The sequence below is a fragment of the Catharus ustulatus genome, chromosome 12 (assembly GCF_009819885.2).
Source record: "Catharus ustulatus isolate bCatUst1 chromosome 12, bCatUst1.pri.v2, whole genome shotgun sequence".
Classification (NCBI taxonomy): Eukaryota; Metazoa; Chordata; class Aves; order Passeriformes; family Turdidae; genus Catharus; species Catharus ustulatus.
In genome coordinates this window covers 10,616,155-10,636,050 of record NC_046232.1, presented here as the reverse complement: position 1 = coordinate 10,636,050, position 19,896 = coordinate 10,616,155, and the positions used below count along the sequence as shown (strand labels likewise).

The 19,896-nt window shown below is 40.7% G+C and overlaps 1 protein-coding gene across 6 annotated transcripts in view; it reads left to right on the top strand.

Moving 5' to 3' along the window:
- FBN1 (fibrillin 1) overlaps positions 1–19,896 on the top strand; it is a 153,389-nt gene that overhangs the window by 74,432 nt on the left and 59,061 nt on the right. For all 6 annotated transcript variants that reach the window (XM_033070192.2, XM_033070194.1, XM_033070191.1 and 3 more), the window contains 7 exons: positions 2,419–2,544; positions 4,649–4,771; positions 13,290–13,412; positions 14,307–14,459; positions 16,624–16,677; positions 17,539–17,664; positions 19,481–19,606. In XM_033070192.2, the coding sequence (XP_032926083.1) occupies positions 2,419–2,544; positions 4,649–4,771; positions 13,290–13,412; positions 14,307–14,459; positions 16,624–16,677; positions 17,539–17,664; positions 19,481–19,606 (831 nt within the window). The remainder of the gene's footprint in view (positions 1–2,418; positions 2,545–4,648; positions 4,772–13,289; positions 13,413–14,306; positions 14,460–16,623; positions 16,678–17,538; positions 17,665–19,480; positions 19,607–19,896) is intronic.

Sequence of the window (19,896 nt, the reverse complement as noted above, 5' to 3'; positions counted from 1 at the left end):
TTTCTTTCCTTCCTTTTGTGAATCAGAAAGGTGTTTGTGGTAGAGAGGCTTGCTTTCCAGTCCAGCAGGACATGCAGAGCCAGCTCCAGTGTTGCTGGGGAGTATTTGACCTAATTGCTGCCAAGCAGCCGTGTTGCGGAAGCATCTTCATAGTTCAGCTGACTGGTGGTGAGGGAGTGCTGAAGGGGAGTCTCAGCCGTGATGAATTTACTCATGAGTCATTTTTGTCACACGCTTTTAATTTGACTGATTCATTACACAAACACATGGTTGTCAGAAACCCAGTAGCTTAATGGCATTTAAGTGTGGTCACTTAGCAGTTCCTCTGCAGTCTATGGGAGCTGTGCTTGCTTGACAGCCAGAGCAGAAAATGCTGCGATGTGCAGAATCTTGGTTTTCTAAAGGAATTTTTAGGACCAGTCTAGGGAAAAGAAAAGGGCTAGTTGGATGCATTTGGCAAAATGTTCATATAGCACTGGTGCCTGCCAAAACCAGCATTTGCTGTAGAATTACTTTGCATGACTACTTTGGATGTTTGAGATTTTATTTTTTTGAATGCACAAATGTGGTGATGTGCGTTTGGAAATGTATTCCTTACGTCTGCTCTTGAAAAACAAAGTCTCCATAATGACCAGATGTTTATTCCTTGCTCTGAGGTTCCAGTGGAGAGTTTTTTCTGCATGATGACTCTGATTGGTGACTAAATGTTGCAGTTTGTGTTGCAAGCTGCTATTTCATCTGTTCTTAGGATCCCTTATCATTCTAGTAGGAGCTTGGTTAAGAATTAGTATCTTAGAGACATAGGTGAATAAAGTCACATTGTGATTAATGATCTGAACAAAAAATGCTTCTCAATTATAGAAGAGGGGATATGAAATGGACCTCAGAAAAAAGTGAAATTTTATGATGATTAGCTGTGATTATGTGCTTTAATAGCTAAGTGCTTACTATATCTGCTCAACATTTCAGATGAGAGGAGGTCAGGTTTTACAGGGAGATGACAGCAATTTTGGATATTTCATCGAGAGAGGGGGCTTTGATTTTTTTGCAAGTTTCTCTGAAGAGAAAAAAAAGGTGATGTTATTTCATTTGAAAAATTCGAAATATGTCAGTCTAGTGGTGAGACTCTGATCAGCTGTGTGTATGTAAAGAACAATGAGATTCGGTATTAATTTTTGGCACATTTAAACTGCATCAGGGGCATAAAAAATACAAAAACTAATGAGCTCTAAAAATCAAAAGGTCTGGGATTCTGTGGCATTTCTGCTCGTCCTAAGGTGGTGGAGTAGCTGAAGTCAGACATGAGTGCAATCAGGGGCTGGAAAAGTGGGATGAAAAGGGACTGAGCAGAGAGGAAACTCACATTTATGCATTGCTGCTTGGTGATGCTTGTTTATCAAATGAGGTTTATCAAGCCTGTGCACTTTTGGTGGAGAGCTGAAAGCTTCTGCTGCGGGGAGTGGTCACTGAGCCACTCGTGCCCCTGCTGGTGTGGGTGCTTGCTTGCAAAACAGTGATTTTCAGGGATTTCTTAGACTCTTCACTGAACTGCCATGCTGCTAAGAATGCAAGTATAGGTTCACAATTTCAAGAGGCATCAGCTCCCCCAGAGTGTCATTTGGGAAGACACCCTGTGCTCCACTTCCTCCTGAAGTGCAGCAATGAATTTCCACTGAGAGGGCTTAAGGAAGGGCAGCCCCAGGGTGTTTGGGAAGCATGGGTGCATGATAGGTCTGTATGAGCTGGTTGTGATCTCTGTGAGCAGAGTCCCCTGTGTGCAGGAATCTCTGGGAGATGGTCCAGGCCTTGATGGAGAATACTGAGCAATCTAAAAAATGTCTAGACAGTCTGTCTCAGCATCTCCTCTCCCCTCCTTTGGAGGAAAGGGAGAACTGCCAGCCTCGTGTGATATCACTCTTCAGGTCCTCCAAAGCACTTGCCAAGCACCTCCTGCAGAGAAAGGGGAATAAGGATCTGATGTTTCAAATACATATAAGCAGGAGAAATTCCTCTGAGGTGGGGAAATCTTGAACTTTCCTGTTATCTTGCAGAGTAGCACCAAAAGACAAGCTTTTCCCCTATCTTTCCTTAAGTAGTTAGGCACTGTGAAGTTAAAGTTCTGTAAAAATATTTTAATGATGAGCAAAAATGAAAAGAAACCCCCAAAATAGTGATTCTTGTTTGAGAAAACTGCAGGGTATGTTCACTGAAATTCTTTCACAGCAACTTGAAATTTCAAGCTGGCAAACATTTTCCACCCCCATAACATTCAGTTATGGAAATAAAAATAAATTTTTCATGTAAATACAGTTTCCATGTAGGTTTAAAAACCTAGGGGAAGTGTAAATGGGAAAAATTCCTTTTGGGTATAAAAAAGAACCCCCCAAAATGTTATTTTTCTTTCTGGTTGACTTTCAGACATCGATGAATGCTTACAGAATGGTCGTATCTGTAATAATGGACGATGCATAAATACAGAAGGCAGTTTTCACTGTGTGTGTAATGCTGGCTTTCAAGTGGCAGTTGATGGGAAAAACTGTGAAGGTAAGACTTTTCTGAAGTTATTCCATATCAGTAATTACAGTTGCAAGAGGTTATTCACATCAATGAAAAAGAAAAGGACCCCTGGTGGGGGGAAGGAACAAGGAGTCAGATATCCAAATACCGTTTGCTGTATCTGGGAGGGCAAGTAAAATGTCTTTTGCAGCCAGTTCTGGAGCCTTGGCTTGGCAATCCGCAACGGGATGTCTGTCCAGCAGGAGAAATAGCACATACCACTATCACAAAATGCAGTTTCTTTGATGGGAGTGGTACATTTTAAAACATAGCACAAGTCACATGCTGCCTGATTTTACTGTGTTTAACAGCATGCTTTATGGGATCTTACTGGGTGACTAGCAATGTGGTTTATGTAGATGCACGCTGGTCTGACCTATAAAAATTGTTTTAACAAAAATTTGTAAACATAATTGATGTGTTCCTACCTCCCAGACCTTTAGTAAAGGGAAAAAAAGAAGAATGTTCTTTATCATGCTTCCCAAGGTCCTTGGGAGGGTTCCCAATGATCTATTCATACGTTAAAAGAATTTCAAGCACTGTTCTTAGAAACATTTTTGGCAGAATATTATCTCAGTGATTCAGCTCGAAGACTTAATGCCAAAATTCCTGGTTGGGATAGATACACGATTTTTTTTTAAAATCATAAATTATTTTTGTCTGACTTAGCCTGTAAGTAAAAAGAAAACACACTATGTCTAGAAGTGTAATTTCTGTCCAAGACAGCTGCAATATTAAGGAAAATAGCACAATTCTGAATATACTGTAATGTCATTATGATCCAGTGATTTTATGTGCTAGTAGTGATTCTGTTAATCCTTGGTAGAGACAGACATTTTAAGACTCTATTTTTCCTGACTCTTTTTTATATACAGTTTAACACCATAAGCTGCTTTTAAAATATCTTATTATGGAAGTACATTGACTAAATATATTTGGAAATTAGACTATTCAGGAAAAAACTCTCTATTCTGATTTCTTCCTTTCCCACCAAATACCATGTGCTAATAGTAATAAAAACCAGGACATCAGCAGTCTGGTAAAACATTTTTAATTCCATTGCATGTGCTGCCAGAATGTCTGTTGCATCCACTTATGAAACAGTTTCATCTCTGGCATTGTAATGCATTGAGTTGTATGCATACACACTAATCAGTAAAGACCATGGCGTTGTGCCATACCTTAATGTAACTGTGTGTAGTCCTGTAGATGAAACTGGTAAATACTCCTGATTTTTTTTGGATGTAACATCCGAAACCGATTCCATCTGCGCCAGAACGAAGTAAAGACTGAGAGGATATAAAAGCTTACTCAAATCAAGCACAGAATTCTCTGTACTTGCCTTTTTTTTTCCTTTCCCATTTTGTGAGTAACTGTGCAGGGTTCAGCATAAAAGTGTCTGAGACCTCCACCTTTTCCTATTTGAATCCTCCAAGATATCCTGTTAGGTCAGAGGATGAATAATGCTTTTATGAAGCTATAATTAGTAAGTACCCTTCTGTATGGCCTGTCATGCTGAATGCAGGAAAGGGGCAGGTTTTATTTTAAGTGGAAGTTGAGGATGGCAGTGCCCACAGAATTCCTGCTTGAGCACAGTGCTGGGAATTCTTCCATACCATAAATCTTAGACTTGTCCAGTGGAGGTTATAAAAGTTTACGCTCCAAACCCGAATGTTCTCTCTCTCCCCTCCCTTCAGGTCTTCTTAGTAACAAAATCGTATTTACATTCCAAACAGAAGGCTGCTTCTAACCTAGCTTCTATTTAGATTAAGATTGCAAACCCTCTTTAATTACATCCTTTCTCACTTTTTGATGGCTTTTACCAACTGGAAGTTCTTAAGCTGTCCAGTTTCTCATCTGTTTTTTGTTCACTTTTCTTTTTTGGATTCATTCTTTTTATGTTCATGATTCTTTATGAAAAATGGAGTCACTGCTTTGACACATCCTCTAGGACAGTGCAGTATGTCTCATCATATGTTTCTGATTATCATTATAGCTCTGACAACTAAGAAAAAATTAAGACTTATCTTTTGGATATAAGAGTTATTACTTTAAACATTATGAGCATAATGTTTGTCATGTACTTTTTCAGATATGGATGAATGCAGCATCAGGAACATTTGCCTCAATGGGATGTGCATCAATGAAGATGGCAGTTTTAAATGCATTTGTAAACCAGGGTTCCAGTTAGCATCTGATGGACGTTATTGCACAGGTAGGCACAATAAATTATGGGTTCCCAAAACTTGTGAGTCCTGTCTCTCTGGGTAGCTTCAAGAATAACCTTATTTCCTTACAGTGACTCTTGGGAACAAGAGGTGCTGGGCAGAGTTCTCAGCAGATATCCTTTTTTAATCAGCTGGAATTATTTGTCGTTGTGCAAGACAGTACTCAGTCTTCTCCACATTGTTGAGCAACCATCCTAAACAGACACTGGGAAATATTCTTTGAACAAGGACTGCATGATCTGACCTAGTTAAACTCTGGGTGTTTTTTGCCTATGGTGTCTTCTGCCGATTGGTTCCAGTATATCTCACATTTTGTGTTTGGACTTTGGAAGTATTCTGCCTTTGACCACCCAAACATCCTGGCTTTTTTGGCTTTTCTCCCATTCCCATCTGGTGCTCCTAGTCAATACAACATCTCTGAGGAGTGCCCCGTACTTGGTGTGACCAAGATGCAGACATAAGCCCCACAGCAAGATTGTATTTTCCATTTGCTGCACTAGCTCAGCAATAGCCCCTGTGGGAGACACTCCAGCTTCCTGGCTGCTAGTTATGTCATTAGAGTTTTCTTCTGTCCCATCAGGAAATGGAAATTTTGTTTATATAAATCTTCATGGTTTAGCAGATTTTACAGGCACAAAGCAGAAGTCAAAATAAAGAATAAACAAGTGGTGGGTCAAATAACCTATGGTTTTTCTTTTGAAAAATTCAAAATCTTTTAACTCTTTGAATCAAGGCAGACGAACTACTTCATTAAAGTTCGGCAAATTTTTAAAGATGTCACATCTTGTGGACCAATAGCAAAAGTAAATGCTTGAATAATTTGGTTTTGAGAGTTAGTGGCATGAAAGGTGAATTAATTTAGATCCTTTTGCTTATTAAACACTATACCAGTCTAAAACAGACTTTAGAGCAAAATCGGGACACTAAATCATGTAGAACATCTAAAACTTCTCTTAAATTTGATACCTCTTGCACTGGGTGTGCAGGACATTGCTACCCAGCCTTCAAGTGAGGGAATCAGGTAACTCTAAAGAGATGATCCCATTCTGGCTTTGTGAAAGGGTTGCTTTGGTTGGGATGTTCTTTTATTTCTCAAATGAACTATTGTGCATTACTACACAAGTGTGTCCTTAGCCTAACAGCTACTGGCTGCGTTGGCAGCAGCCTTCACACAGAGCAATGGCATTTATTTCAATTCTTACCTGTTTTCCATGTGGGATGTGGGTGCTTTGCCAAAGCTTATTTTCCAACTGGTCTGTGTGTGGGATGTCAGTGAGGCTTCCATGCCCATCAGGTCATGGCACATCAGCCAGTTGTGTTCCCAGAGATCACTGGCTGCTCTCCATGTCATTGACAGGGATGTGACTCATGGATGCAAGCTCAGCTGAGCCCAAATGCTTCTCTTTATTTTTTCATTGAGAATCTTCTGGGTTTTTTTAATTTTATTTTTTTTTTAATTACATCAGTCTGTGCCCTGAAATGTGAGCCAAGAAGATGGCAACTCTCTACCTGACTACTTACAACACAATGATGTTCAACCTCTGTTGTGTGCCTCCTGGCTAGAAGTATGGGTACAGTCAAAAAGAAGTTTCTGGCCCTAGAGAAATGTTACTTCTCTGCATTAAAGGAAGGATATTTGAAAATTATCCAAAATTGCAGAGAACTCAACTGATTCCTACTGAAAATTGTAATAAAACTTAGAGTAAAAAGAAGAATTCCTCCCACTGCTTTTTAACACTTAAAGTAAGCCTTGGTCTTTATGAATGAACATGCAAGCATTTATTACATGTTGAAGTTGTTATTGGGTCAAAATCAAACCAGATTTTGAAACATGGACACCCAAATTACATTTTTTAACCTCTTCATGTTTGTTGTCTTTCTTCCATTTGCCCAAAGTATCATGAAGCTATTCTCAGGTCTTCAGTAGTTAGAGGAGCACAGCTAAATTTTTAAGAGTTTGATCTTTAATAATGTGTTCTCCTGTATATTTTGATGTTTGTCCTTATTGAGTCCTATCTGTACATGCCAAACGTGCAAAGTAAATAACTTGTGTCCTACGGAACTGCAAGTCTTTGAAACACTCATTGTTGACACTGCATATCCCAAATTTGTTTGTCAAGTGCACGCATTAGAATCTTACACAAGCTAAATCTCTGTGCGAGATAAGAAATTGTGTTCACTTCTGGTGAGGAACAGAAAGCACTCTGGGAAATGTTCAGCTAATAGTGAGGTAAAAACCAGGTCATATAATCAGAGAACAAATTACACGGCTGGCGTGTGGCCACCTCGTGTGTGAGGCAGTGATTGGTTGGCGAGACGTGTGGACACCATGTGGTCAGAGAGCTTATTTGGTGCATTTGTTGTCCAGATAAAATAATTTAACTTGTAGTTGATAATGTCTCTTTGGGGTATCATGGACAGGAGTTGTAATTTGTGTTTGTCTGTGTGCCAGGCCACTGTCTCTTGGCAGAATTCAGATGCTTTTTGTGCAGTGTTGGCAGATTTTCTGACACAGATTTTTTTTCTCCTTGCCTTCAGACAAGCTGTTGCTGAGGTGTTGTTTGCTTGCATTAACACCAACAAACTCTTGTGTGTTGTGGCCTTATTTTAGTGCACATGAGGCTTTTGTTGATGGATTGGGCTGTGCAGTGAGGGCAGTCGTTGCACAGCAAGACAATTGTGGATGGAAATATGCAGTAAATCAAATAGGTGGCAGGAAGATCAGCTGACTGAACAGGAACCAGCAGTGTAACCTTGGTGGCCAAAAAGGCCAATAGTTTTTGGCCTATATCAGGAACAGTGTGGCCAGCAGGAGCCCGGAGGTCATTCTTCCCCTGTACTTGGCACTGGTGAGGCCACACCTTCAGTGCTGTGCCCAGTTCTGTCCCCTCAGTTTAGGAAGGCTATTGATGCTTGAGGACATCCAGAGGAGGCAATGAGACTGGGGAGGGGCTGGGAACACAAACCCTGTGAGGGGCTTGGAGCACAAACCCTGTGAGGAACAACTGAGGGAGCTGGGCTTGTTCAGCCTGGAGAAAAGGAGACTCAGGAGTGACCTTATCACTCTCTACAGCTCCCTGAAAGGTGGCTGTGGTCAGGTGGGGTTGGGCTCTTTCTCCAGGCAGCACTGACAGAATGAGAGGACACAGTCTGTGCCAAGGGAAATATAGGTTGGATATTAGGAAAATGTTTTTTATGGAAGAGTGATCAAGTACTGGAATGGTCTGCCTGTGGAAGTGGTGGAGTCACCATCCCTGGATGTGTTTAAAGAAAGACTGGATGTGGCACTTGGTGCCATGGTTTAGTTGAGATGTTAGGGCATGGGTTGGACTTGATGATCTTGAAGCTCTCTTCCAAATGAGTGGTTTTGTGATAAATGGATATATGCAATGACTCAGGCAGGTGGTTCCACTCAACAGGGTGGACTTTGTGCTGCGCTGTTGGCTTTGGGGGGTTTTACACAAGAAGCAGTTAATATGATTAGTGATTCTGAGTATGTTGTTTATATCATAATGTTAATACATAGAGTTTTATAAAGGGATTTAGCTGTAAGATAATTATTTGATGTTGCATTTGTGCATTCCTTTGGTTGTTGGCAGTTTGTTCATGTTACCATGGATTATTTAGCTACTTGTCTGCAAGATATGTATAATTTTAAGAAACTTCTGATATTGACAGAAGTTTGCTTGAAGGATATTTTAGGAAAACCCTTCCTATCATGGCCTGGGCTCTCCAAGTCCTGGTCCTGGCTGGTCAGGAACTATGCCAACAGACCCAGGTATTTTTGCCCTAAAAATGTTATCAAGTCACTTTGACTTGCTGATTTGGTCTTATAAAAGCTGGAACGCCTTTTCAAGGTAAATTTGGAAACCTTTCCTGGGAAAGATCCTTCAGGTTCTCACTGTGAAATGAGGCTCCCCAATGATTGCAGACTCTGGGTGATGGTAAAGTATTTAGGCAGTTGATGATGTATTACCTTGCTTATTTTTGCTCGGTGTGCACTTATTGTTTTATTAGATATGTTATTTTACTATTCATAGTCAGAGAAGTGCATATTATCAAAAAATAAAAAGGGGAATATGGCTCCTCAAGAACAATTAGATAGTGCAATATTTACACTACATTTTTTGAATGCAGATCATCAATCTTGATCCCTGGCAAAGTGATACTGCTCTGAAGATTTGTGCATGCAGAACCAAGTTCCATAAGTTTGTTTTAGGAATCCAGAGTTGGGTGTGAAATGGCAAGGCCAAGCTGATTTACTGACCTAGGGGAGAAGGTACACGTGTTCTATCACCAGCAGTTCCAAAGTGGTCACCTGCTCATCTGGACAAATATTGACTGCCTCTGAGACAAAGCCCAGTGAGAGGAAGAATGATCCAATCCCCATCCAGGCCTCGTGGCCAGAGCAGGAGCAGGGCAGGGCTGCCAGGAGCATGGCTGAAAGCTTGCAGAGGCAGCCTGCCAATAGAGCCCTTGTGTCTCACTGCGCTCACCATCACAGTGTTGTGTTCCTGCTGACCTTTTGCAGTTATTCCCTGCTCCATGCTTGCAGAAAGACATTCAGTAATTTCAAAGTCAACATTTCCAGCCAATGGACTTCCTCCTGCCTAAACAGCAGGCCCCTGGGCTTTGACTGTATGAACAGTAGCCATTTATTTCCAAATGCAGAAAAAGCTCCTCTCTTCCTGGGGACATTGGCTGCTGTCTTTTTGTTTTCCTATCCTGCAGGTCTCCTTGTCAGTGGCATTGTTGTTTGTGGTAATTGTTGGTCTTCTCATAACCAGAGAACGGGTGCATGGCTGGCATGTGGTCGCCTTGTGCATGGGGCAGTGATTGGTTGGTGAGATGTGTAGACGCCGTGTGGTCAGAGAGGTGGTTGGGTGAAAGGACACGTGAGCAGCCACACTGCAGCAGCAGTACCAGTGCATGCCTCTTTTGGCGAAGTTTAGAGCATAAAAAGGCTTGGTTTGTTGCAGTAAGTGGTCTTCTTTGGAGCAAGCAAGGAGGTCCGGGTGTCTTTGTTCCCCATTGTACAAAAGTCTTGGATGTGCCAGGAGTGTATGCACAAATTGACATTTCTGCAGCAAATTCCCTTCCTGCCTGAGCAATTTTGATAGGGAATTGAATGTGTGTTTTTGCCAAACTAAGGGCTCAACAAAGGAATGGAATAGTGCAATTCATTGCTTCTATAACTGGCTCATTTGATGCACTCTAAGCTGAGTTTTCAGTTGTTAGGAAGGGTTTCTAACCCAAAAATGGGGATAATGTAATTAACACTTAGTTCCATATAAGTACAGGGCATATGCTTGGCTGTCTGGTAAAAAATTCCACTCAGACTTTCTGAAGTAACATGCCAAAAAAGAATGTTACACCATAGTCTTGTGTATTCCCTGAAATACAAGACATGCTAAATTTATTCACCATTAGCGTCTTTCAATGATGATTTGCTTGGTTTTTCAGAAACACTTATATCAGGCATGCAGAACTTTGAAGCATTATTTCTGTTCCATACATTGTTTCATCTTTAGATCAAACAGGAATTCCCCAAATTAAAAGCCATTGCAAGGCAGTTTGAAATAGTAATTTAGTAGTCTGAGTAGATTTTTCCCACTTAAAACTAGAGGACCATGTGTACCCAGCTCGCACTACTAAGCAAGCTAAGCAGAAAAGGCAAAACTCATTGAACATGGAGAATCAATCCATTAGTTGATTTTCCAGAACCAAGTTGAGTACATTTTAAGTTGTCCAAATGGTGAATTTTACCCCAGAAGACAGCAGAGCATTCTCAAGGTTAGAATTTGGGCTTTGTTCCTGTGGGTGAAGTTGATTTACTCTGTGGCATCTCAGGTCTGGTAAAACAGAGGCTTTTTACCCATCTTTACAGGAACCAGCTCTTCAGCCGACTTGCAGCATTTTAAGTGACCCACTTTACATTTAAAAAATTCTGTAATAGTATTTCCAACACATTAATAAATCAGTACAAAAGAAAATGCATGGCACATTCCACCCTTTACTAGCTTACAAAATCTTTTTTTTTAGATGACCTACAGGAAACGGGAAAGAAGAAATTTTGCCTTTCTGTTTCTATAAATAACCTTAAAAAAGGAAAGCTTTTTTCCTTTTTTTTTTTTGCTGGTAGGAGAATGTATCATAGGAGTTCAGCATTGTTTACCAAAATAACGGTCTACACCATTAAATAGCATGGGCTCATTTTGAATCCCAACTCCTTTCCTGCACTGAGTAAGGACTAAATTAGAAGTGTGAAAAACATTTAAGATTTGTCTGAAACAGAACAAAAGATTGCAGGATGAAGTAAAAATCGTTTGAGCCCATGAACTTAAATATAGCTTTTATTTTAAAATGCAGTTTGAAAAAGGAATCTTGGATCATACAAGCCGTTTTTTATGCCAAACAACACAAACGAAGTAAAACACAGAGGTGTTTCACTCTCAATTTGCCCTTTTAAGGTCTGAAAAAAGGAAATTGTCACACACACTGTCTCTTGTATATAGTATGGAGAATTGTTATGAAGTGATTATTTTATAAAGGTTATACATACTTCCAAACAATATTTGTAACACTCCTTTTCTTTATCATTTCTAAAATGAGTATGTAAATGAGTAAAATAGTATGCTTTTTGCGTCTAGAGAATGATCTTACTGTTAGCAGGATACATTCTATATAGTTTTTTTAGTAATTTAACATTTGTGATAGTTTAATATTGTAAGGTTTCATTCCTGTATTTCATTGCTATGATGGGCCTTATTGTCCAATGTGCCATTGTTGGGCAAAGATGGTGGCTTGTGCCAGGCAATTGCTCAAGGCCCAAATCATTAATGAATTCCTTTCAAGGCTGGAGTGCAGTCTGTTAATTGAAAGTTTGTAAAATGAGCATCCAGTAGGAAAACCCAATTGTCATGTAGATCACCAGAGAAAGAGGGACTTCGGACAGGGGCTGACTGGGGAGATCCAGATGTGCAGCAGGAGGAAAGGAAATTCTGTGGTGGCCCTGTGAAAGCACCTGTGGGGGGGCGGGGTAAAAGATTCAATTTGTCATTTGGATTGATTTCTTACAGCATGAACTGTTAATACAGAAAGGGAATGTCCTGTTATATTCTGCACAAGTCCTTTGTCGTAGCAGCCAGTTTCCTCCTTCCTCCATTTATGATGTTGCCTGAATGACCCTTAAATCGGAACATGTACCTCTTGGGAACAAGTTGAGAAAATGTAGTCCTTTTTATTCTCCAAGGAGAGCAAAATAATTTTGTTCTGTTTGTTTCTCCTGAATTTGGCATTTTATTATTTTGTTTCAAAGAACAAATTGATCATTATTCCTAACAAACTCTTTAAACTACAGTAATTTCACGAATACAAGCTGCACCAATTTGACTAAGATTTTGCTCCTAAACCGGAAATGCGGCTAATAATCAGGAGCGGCTAATACAACCTCAGAAGTGCCTGCGAGAGTGCTGAGCCGAGCAGCTGCAAAGTCGGCATTTTGCGATTGTTACAAATCGCTACTCTGTTGCACCGCGGGTGGAGCCTGGCTCCCTGTAGGCAGCACGGGGGGCGGGGAGAGAGGCGGGAGAGCTCTCTTTCCTCCTCTGCCACAGCCCAGGGGAGAGACGGGGGGGGGGGGGCACCGCCATTGCTGCAGCTCGGGGAGGAGAGGGGGGACCCGGGCCGCCCCTACCGCGGCCCGGGGAGGGGGGGGGAAGCCCGCGCCGCCATTGCTGCAACCCGGGGAGGGGGGGGAAGCCCGCGCCGCCATTGCTGCGGCTCGGGGAGCCAACGGGAGCCCCGCGCAGCCATTGCTGCGGCCCAGGGAGTGGGGGGGAAGCCCGTGCCGCCATTGCTGTGGCCTGGGGAGCCGACGGGAGCCCCGTGCAGCCATTGCCGCGGCTCGGGGAGCCGACGGGGTGCTTTGTCCCCGCCCGCCGCCGCCGCGGCAGGAGAGGGGAAATGCCGTCCCTGCCCGCCGCCGGCGCCACGGGCGCGGGAAAGCTCCGTCCCCGCCCGCCGCCGCTGCCGTAGGAGCAGGGGAAGCTCCGTCCCTGCCTGCCACCGCGGGGCAGCGCCGACCCGGGGTGACCGAGCCCAGCGGCAGCGGCGGCCGGCCCCGAGCTGCAGCACCGGGCTGGGCCACCTGGCCCCGTCAGCGGCCCCTAGCGGGCCGAGCCTGCACAGCCTTAGCTCAGCCAGTAAACCCTGCCCTCCCGCGGTTCTGTTACTAATTGCACTCGGGTCCTCGCTGCGAACGACAAAGCGGCTTATATTCGGGTGCGGCTTATCTATGGACAAAAACCGAAATGTTTGCCAACACCCAGAGATGCGGCTTATACTCAGTGCGGCTTGTATTCGTGAATTTACTGTACTTCCCGTTTACCCTTGATATTTTTCTATAGGATGTATTGAAAATAAGCTGCACAAATGCAAGTTTCAGCAAGGCATGAAACACTATGTAGTTTAACTTCTAATAAAGCTCATTCTGTTCTCCAACAGACATAAATGAGTGTGAGACAGATGGAATATGCATGAACGGGCGCTGTGTGAACACTGATGGCTCTTTCAGATGTGAATGCTTCCCTGGCCTTGCAGTAGGACTGGATGGACGTGTCTGTGTTGGTAAGACAAACTTATTGGAGTCACAGTTAACCAAGGTTAAGATATTAGTGCTAGACTGATGGACAGATCAAGTTTGAATGTAGAATTTACCATTTTTTCATACAATGGTGGGTAGTAGTTATAGTGGATACTGTTAGCTCTGGGGTGTTTACATTTTGCTCTGTTTTCATTTGCTTTTTGTTTAAAGAGGAAAAAAGTGTGGGTCAAATCACAAGGTCAGGTAGACTATACACAGCAGAGGTGAATAGTGCTGCATCAGTTCTGAGCAGGTGAGAATTTGCCCTGTTTCTGTCGGTGTAAAATTCTTCATTTGTCACTAAGCTTAAAGATGTAATTTCTCTATCACCTCTTTTTAATGTGGGATGTACCCAATTTTCTGCCCATTTCTGTACAAACTCAGTGTTTGATTATAAAATATTAATATGTGTGAAAGCCATTTATAGACCAGTTCTTAAAGAAAGAGAAAAATCACCCCTGGGCATGAAAATATAAACATATGTGAAGTCTTATGTACTGAAATAGCATTAATGACTTTTCCTTGGGTTTTTTAGAAGCAAAGGAAGAGCAAAGACTTTGTCCATTTTCCTCATAGCTTCTCACTAGTTCAAGGTTGAGAACTGATTGTTTCCCTAGTAGTTCACCAATGCATGTTATGCATTAAATGCAGTGACTCCTTGTATGCCTGAATTCTTGGGAGCATGAGGAAAAAGAATTTTCTGTCCCAAGTACAGGGAGGCGTATAGGTGGCTGGAAAGCAGAGGGAAATAGTGAAAGATGTTTTGTTTTGACAGCTATTTTATGGTGTTTATGACACCCAAGCTACATTTAATACTTGTTATAATTTATGGCAGGATAGTTGGCTATGGCAGCATTAAGAGAGATTTCTTCCCTCAGATACACATATGCGGAGCACATGCTATGGCGGCTACAAGAGAGGACAATGTGTGAGACCATTAACGGGGGCAGTTACAAAGTCAGAATGCTGCTGTGCCAGCACTGACTATGCCTTTGGAGAGCCCTGCCAGCCCTGCCCAGCACAAAACTCAGGTATGACACGTTCACTGGTAAATCTTCTAATTTATGAATTCTGCTGAGAAACTATTTTTAGAAAGGTAAAAGAACATTTTATATTAACATTGCAACTTCAATCGGGAGATTACATTGTTGTATGTTACATATTTTGAGCAATCTTTTATTTTCTATATGTTTTAAGACTACAGGAGATAACTTTTTAAGCAACAGAAAATTGCAATATCTGGCCCCAGATTTTTTATGCACGTTAAAAACAAACAGGACATTTTCAGACAACAAACCATATTTTGGTAGATGTAGATAAAAATATATATAAATTTTAACTCGGGTTAATAATGGAAAAAATGTACTTAATTAATAGATTCAAATCCTTATGCAGACCTGCAAGTCAGATGTTTGCTGCATGATTCCTATATCCTTCAAGTGAACTGAAGTAGCTTATTCAGTACATTGCCTTTGGGAAGTCAATGCACAGACAAATGTCCAGTTTAGTTTCTTGTGAATAATTGAATCTGTCACTGAAATCCCCACCAAGTGAAATTGTCTGGGATATAACTTCTCTCTGGCAAGAAAGCAATCCTAACCATTCCAATGGGCAGAAGTGTTTTAGGAAAACTCTTCTTCCAACAAGACTGCTGACACAGTCCTTGCTGTGAAGCCAGTAAATTAAAGAGACCTTGGTTTCGTGGACTGACTGCAGGTGGCTGGTTTGAAACCTCAATTTATTATGTGTTTCTTGTCACTCAGCAAATTTGTTGTTTCACATAAAGTATACCATTTGATATGTAGTTCAAAAGCATGTCATACTACCATGGTATTTGCTCTGGAGGCAAAAACAATTCTAGATTTATTTTAAAAAACTTTTTAAACTGATAGCTTTATGAAAGCATTAGGGAGCCAAACCCAGTTGGAACAAATTAGGTTGGTAGAGCTGATGTGAGCTCTTAAGCAGGAACTTGCTGATGACCATTTTATAATTTGCTGTATTGTTTAGAATAACAATGTTAGCAAAATAGGAAAGGGCCTCTGGTGATGTTAGTGTGCAGTAGAGTTGAAGTCTTCTACAAATACTGAACTCTGTGTCAGTATCATTGACTTCTGTGTTATGCTTGATTAACTTTATGGGAACATTTACATGTGTCTAAACTATTTTTCCTGTTTTGTTTTCCTCACCAATTCTCAATAAAGGTTGTCTCATGTAGGGCAAAGTGTAGCATTTCTTTGGGCTTTTAGTGGGGGAGGGAAGGAGAAGATTTCTTAGAGAAGCATTGTATCAGAGAGACTGAAAAATATTCCTGAAAGGAAGAGCTCTGTGCTCCTCAGAAGCAATTTGCAGAACCTCCTGCCATTCTAGGCTAAATTGTGTTGATGCATGTTCAGAGCAGATCTGCTTTCACATACAGTGACAGGGATTGTTTGATTCAGGCAAAGGTACATATTAATTTGATGGTTATGTTAATAGTGGGAGATGTGTTGCATGAAATTTTCTCAAAGAGAACACAGCTAAATTCCATAAATGTTTTTAATATTTATTAATTTTATAAGTATTTTGACTGTTATTATAATGCAAATATATTGAAAAATGTTGACCTATATGGCAGTAATTAATGCTGAGCTGGCTCTTAGTTCATGCTATTAATTGTCCTGAACTCAAAAGAATTTGAACCAGCAGTAAGTGGGAAATTTGAGAAGCTTAGACACATATTTTAATTTTTTTTTTTATAATAAGATATACTTGATCTGCTGTGAACTCATGAAGACACTCCTGCTAAATGGAGTTAAATATGGGGCAGATTTATAGGAAAAAATGTTCTGTTTCCTGGTCTCTTTGAACATGCACCTTGGGCAAGGACTTGGACATAAAGTTCTGGAGAATCTTGCTGTGAATATGTTATGGTTCATTTGTGTAGGAGGACCAGCATGAAGTTTATGTCTATTCTTAAATGCCACAGTTCATAATGTGAAGTTTTTACTCATCCATCTTCACAAACAGATTCAGACCCTGAATCTGCTAAAATGCTTCACAGGTACAGAATACTGTGAGGTTATTAATGTTTGGAGAAGAATTGGAAGGCATGTTACTTCTTTGGAATAATTAATTGCCATACTGTAAATGGTGATGCTGAAAGCAATGACCTAAGAAAGAATATTCCAGTAAGTTTTTAAATATTTTTTCCAGCTGAGTATCAGGCTCTGTGTAGCAGTGGAACTGGCATGACTGCTGGAGGAAATGGTAAGATCACCTAATGTAATTCAAATTTATATATAGCACTTTTGTCTGAAAGTGTTACCTTGATATCCTTAATTTGTTAGCCATGCTGGTGGGGATGGTGACAGAAGAGAATGGGAGAAAGGCTTAGGGTGAAATGAATGGAGCATGGACTTTCAGGATCATGCCATTTCACCAGTGGGGCCTCTCTGGTTTACATCATGGAGTGTATGTAAGTGCAATTATAAAATAATGAAAATTTTATGAGAAGTGTCATTACCTACGTGACTTTATATGTAAGTCATATCTGCATATTTCAGGTGAAATCATCCTGAAGAATAAAGCCATATTGAACATTGAGCTTACTCATGTTTTCATCTGTCAAAATAGGTCAGGACTTGACTACAGAGAAGGAAATTATTACAATAAAAGCTTTGCAGTCATAGAATTGCAAACTCTTAAGTCAGCCAATGCTCACTGGTAGATTTGCTAGCGGTAGATAGGGGAAAGCACTCAGAAAGGAGGGATATTAATGCTTTGGCAAGTGATGGCATCTGGAAATGCAATGCATCAGGAGATACGGGGAGTATTAGGACATGGACCTCTCTAAACCTGATCTCTGATCCCCAGTTTAATATCCCAGTTCTTACCTACAGTTGAAAGTTTCCTAAATGACCATGGGCTAGAGATAATGATAAAGTGATGCTTTGTTCTCTGGAGCGTGAATATGTAAGTGTGAATTTCCTAATCAGAACTACATAATTATAAATACAGGGCAGCTAATGTTAATGATATTGAAACTGTCTTTATCTAGTTTGGAGAATTAACCCCTACAAGCCCTCAACAACTGCTGCTCTGATATTCGGGTATTTTACCTTTCTCTAGATATTAATGAGTGCTTATTGGATCCTGATCTCTGTCCAAATGGAAGGTGTGAGAATCTGCATGGAACGTACAAATGTTATTGTGACCCTGGATATGAAGTAGACTCAACTGGGAAAAACTGCATTGGTATGAAATGTCTTATCCTCAAAGTATTTACAATGACTCATCATCTTTCTCAAACTCCGTTGGCTAAACTATCCAAGTCTATACTTCCATTCTTTTCATAAAAATCGAGGTTGCAGCCTTCTCTTGAACATGACTGATCTGACCAGAGTTCTGATGAAGTCTGACCAGTGCCTTGTATAGTAGTGCCAGAAATTCTCCATTTCCCTATGGAATATCCTGCCTAAACTGATTCTAGAATGCATTAGTCTTTTCTCAAATATGTGTTATACTGTGGGATCAAAGTCAACCTCTAATTGGGAGTTACATCCAGAGTTTGCTCACTAGCCTCCAGCTGGTGAGTTCTGGTTTCTAGCACGTTATTGTTACTGGTCCCTAATTGCAAAGTTTTGAATGTTGGTGATTATATTTCATCTTATTTTTCTTGTTCATGTTGTCAAGATTAATTTAGCCTTGCCTGATTCTCTGTATCGGTAATAACTTCCAGCTTAGTGTTGTCCACAGTTTTTGATTCAATTAATTTTTTACTTCTGCATTAAAATGAATATTTTATAGGACCAGTCCCAAATCTGATCCCTGAAAGCACGTGTAATATCCTCACTTCCTTGTGATTATTCTCTTTTTTAATATTTCCTACTGTAATCTCTCCTTTGTCCAGCTCTGGAACCACCTTAAAATTCTTAAATTCTTGAATTCCTTTCTATTATCTCCAGCTTACATAATAATTTTATTTGGGTTCTGTATTCTCTACTTAAACCTAAACAGCTTAAGTCATGGGTGTTATCCCAGTCTAAACTATCCATTATCTTTAAAAAAAAAAATTAAAAGTTGATCTTTCTTAGATAAAAATCACACTTTAATTCATCCCATTTTCCCTTTTGCTTCTTTGGCTTTAACTATCCATGTCCTATTCCAGTGTTTGCTTGTAGCTGATGGCATCTCTTCTCCCAATCCATCTGTGAGTTTTCCAGATGCTCCCCAGCCCACCCTGTTGTAGCCCACATCCCTGCTCCATCACAGCTGTTTCCCATTCTCCCGTAATGTTCCACCTGGCCCTCTCTCAATTTTTCTGAACTCCTGTGAAGCTTCCCACATGGTCTGTTTTATTCTGCAAGTCTCCCTTCTTTTCCTAGCACTTTTGCCGTTCCCAGCTGCTGCACTGACCCTCTGAGTCTTCCCAACTTCTCTCAACACTTTCTGAGGCCTCTCTGGCTTAGCCAATTGTTCCTGTCTGCTCTTTGGGTCTCTCCTGGTCTTCACCTGCTATTCATGGCCCATTGCCACCTTCTTGCAGCTTCTCCCTAATGACCACAGTTCTTCCAAAGATTTCCTCAGGGTTCTTAAATTTAGCACTAGCAATTCTATTTAAATTTTTCATCTCTGAAGCAAGTGTAGACTTACATTAGCCTTGATAACTACAACATCTAAGACAGTTCAGAGCCAGCTTGGAAAAAATGGTGATTTAAAGACCAGGATGGTCAGCAAACCTTTTCAAACCAATCCTCTCCTTGTTTCTTTCATGACAGTGGGTGCTGCTGTGCAGCGACTCAGACACAGTGTAGACCTAATCCACAATAAAGGCAGGATGAAAGTGGCAATCCCAGCTTTATTTTGAACTGTGGTGTGGCTGTAACACACTGTGAATATGTGAGGAAAGTACAAGCTCTTGTGCAAGTTCTTGTGTGTTGTCTGCAAGAAGAATCCAGTATTCACATTTCACACACACTGCATTCCCCTGCCCTATTGGGAGGGAAATTCTGTCCTGACTTCTATTCCAGAAATGTTTTATTTCTTAAAAAGTTCTTTATTTTCATTGTAGATATTGATGAATGTGCACTGAACATGCTGCTTTGTGACAATGGGCAATGCAGAAATACCCCTGGAAGTTTCACCTGCACCTGTCCAAAAGGATTTGTATACACTCCTGATCTAAAAACTTGTGAAGGTAATTGGTAACACACCATTTCATCCTAGTTTTATTCATTTGGATTGTTCTCAGATTGTATCAGAAATACTTTGAACCTTCATGGGGATATAATGTATAAAACTTAAAAAAATAAAAAATAAAAAAATGACCATAAATAAATTCTATGGGGAAGTAGGAGAATAAGGAGGGAGGAACAAGGCGGCCAAAATGAAATTATTAGATAACCTCATGGAATAACTTGTATTTACTCTCCCTATTTACTACTACCAGTAGTAGTAAACTGCCAAGGGTGAAAAGAACCAAGCTTT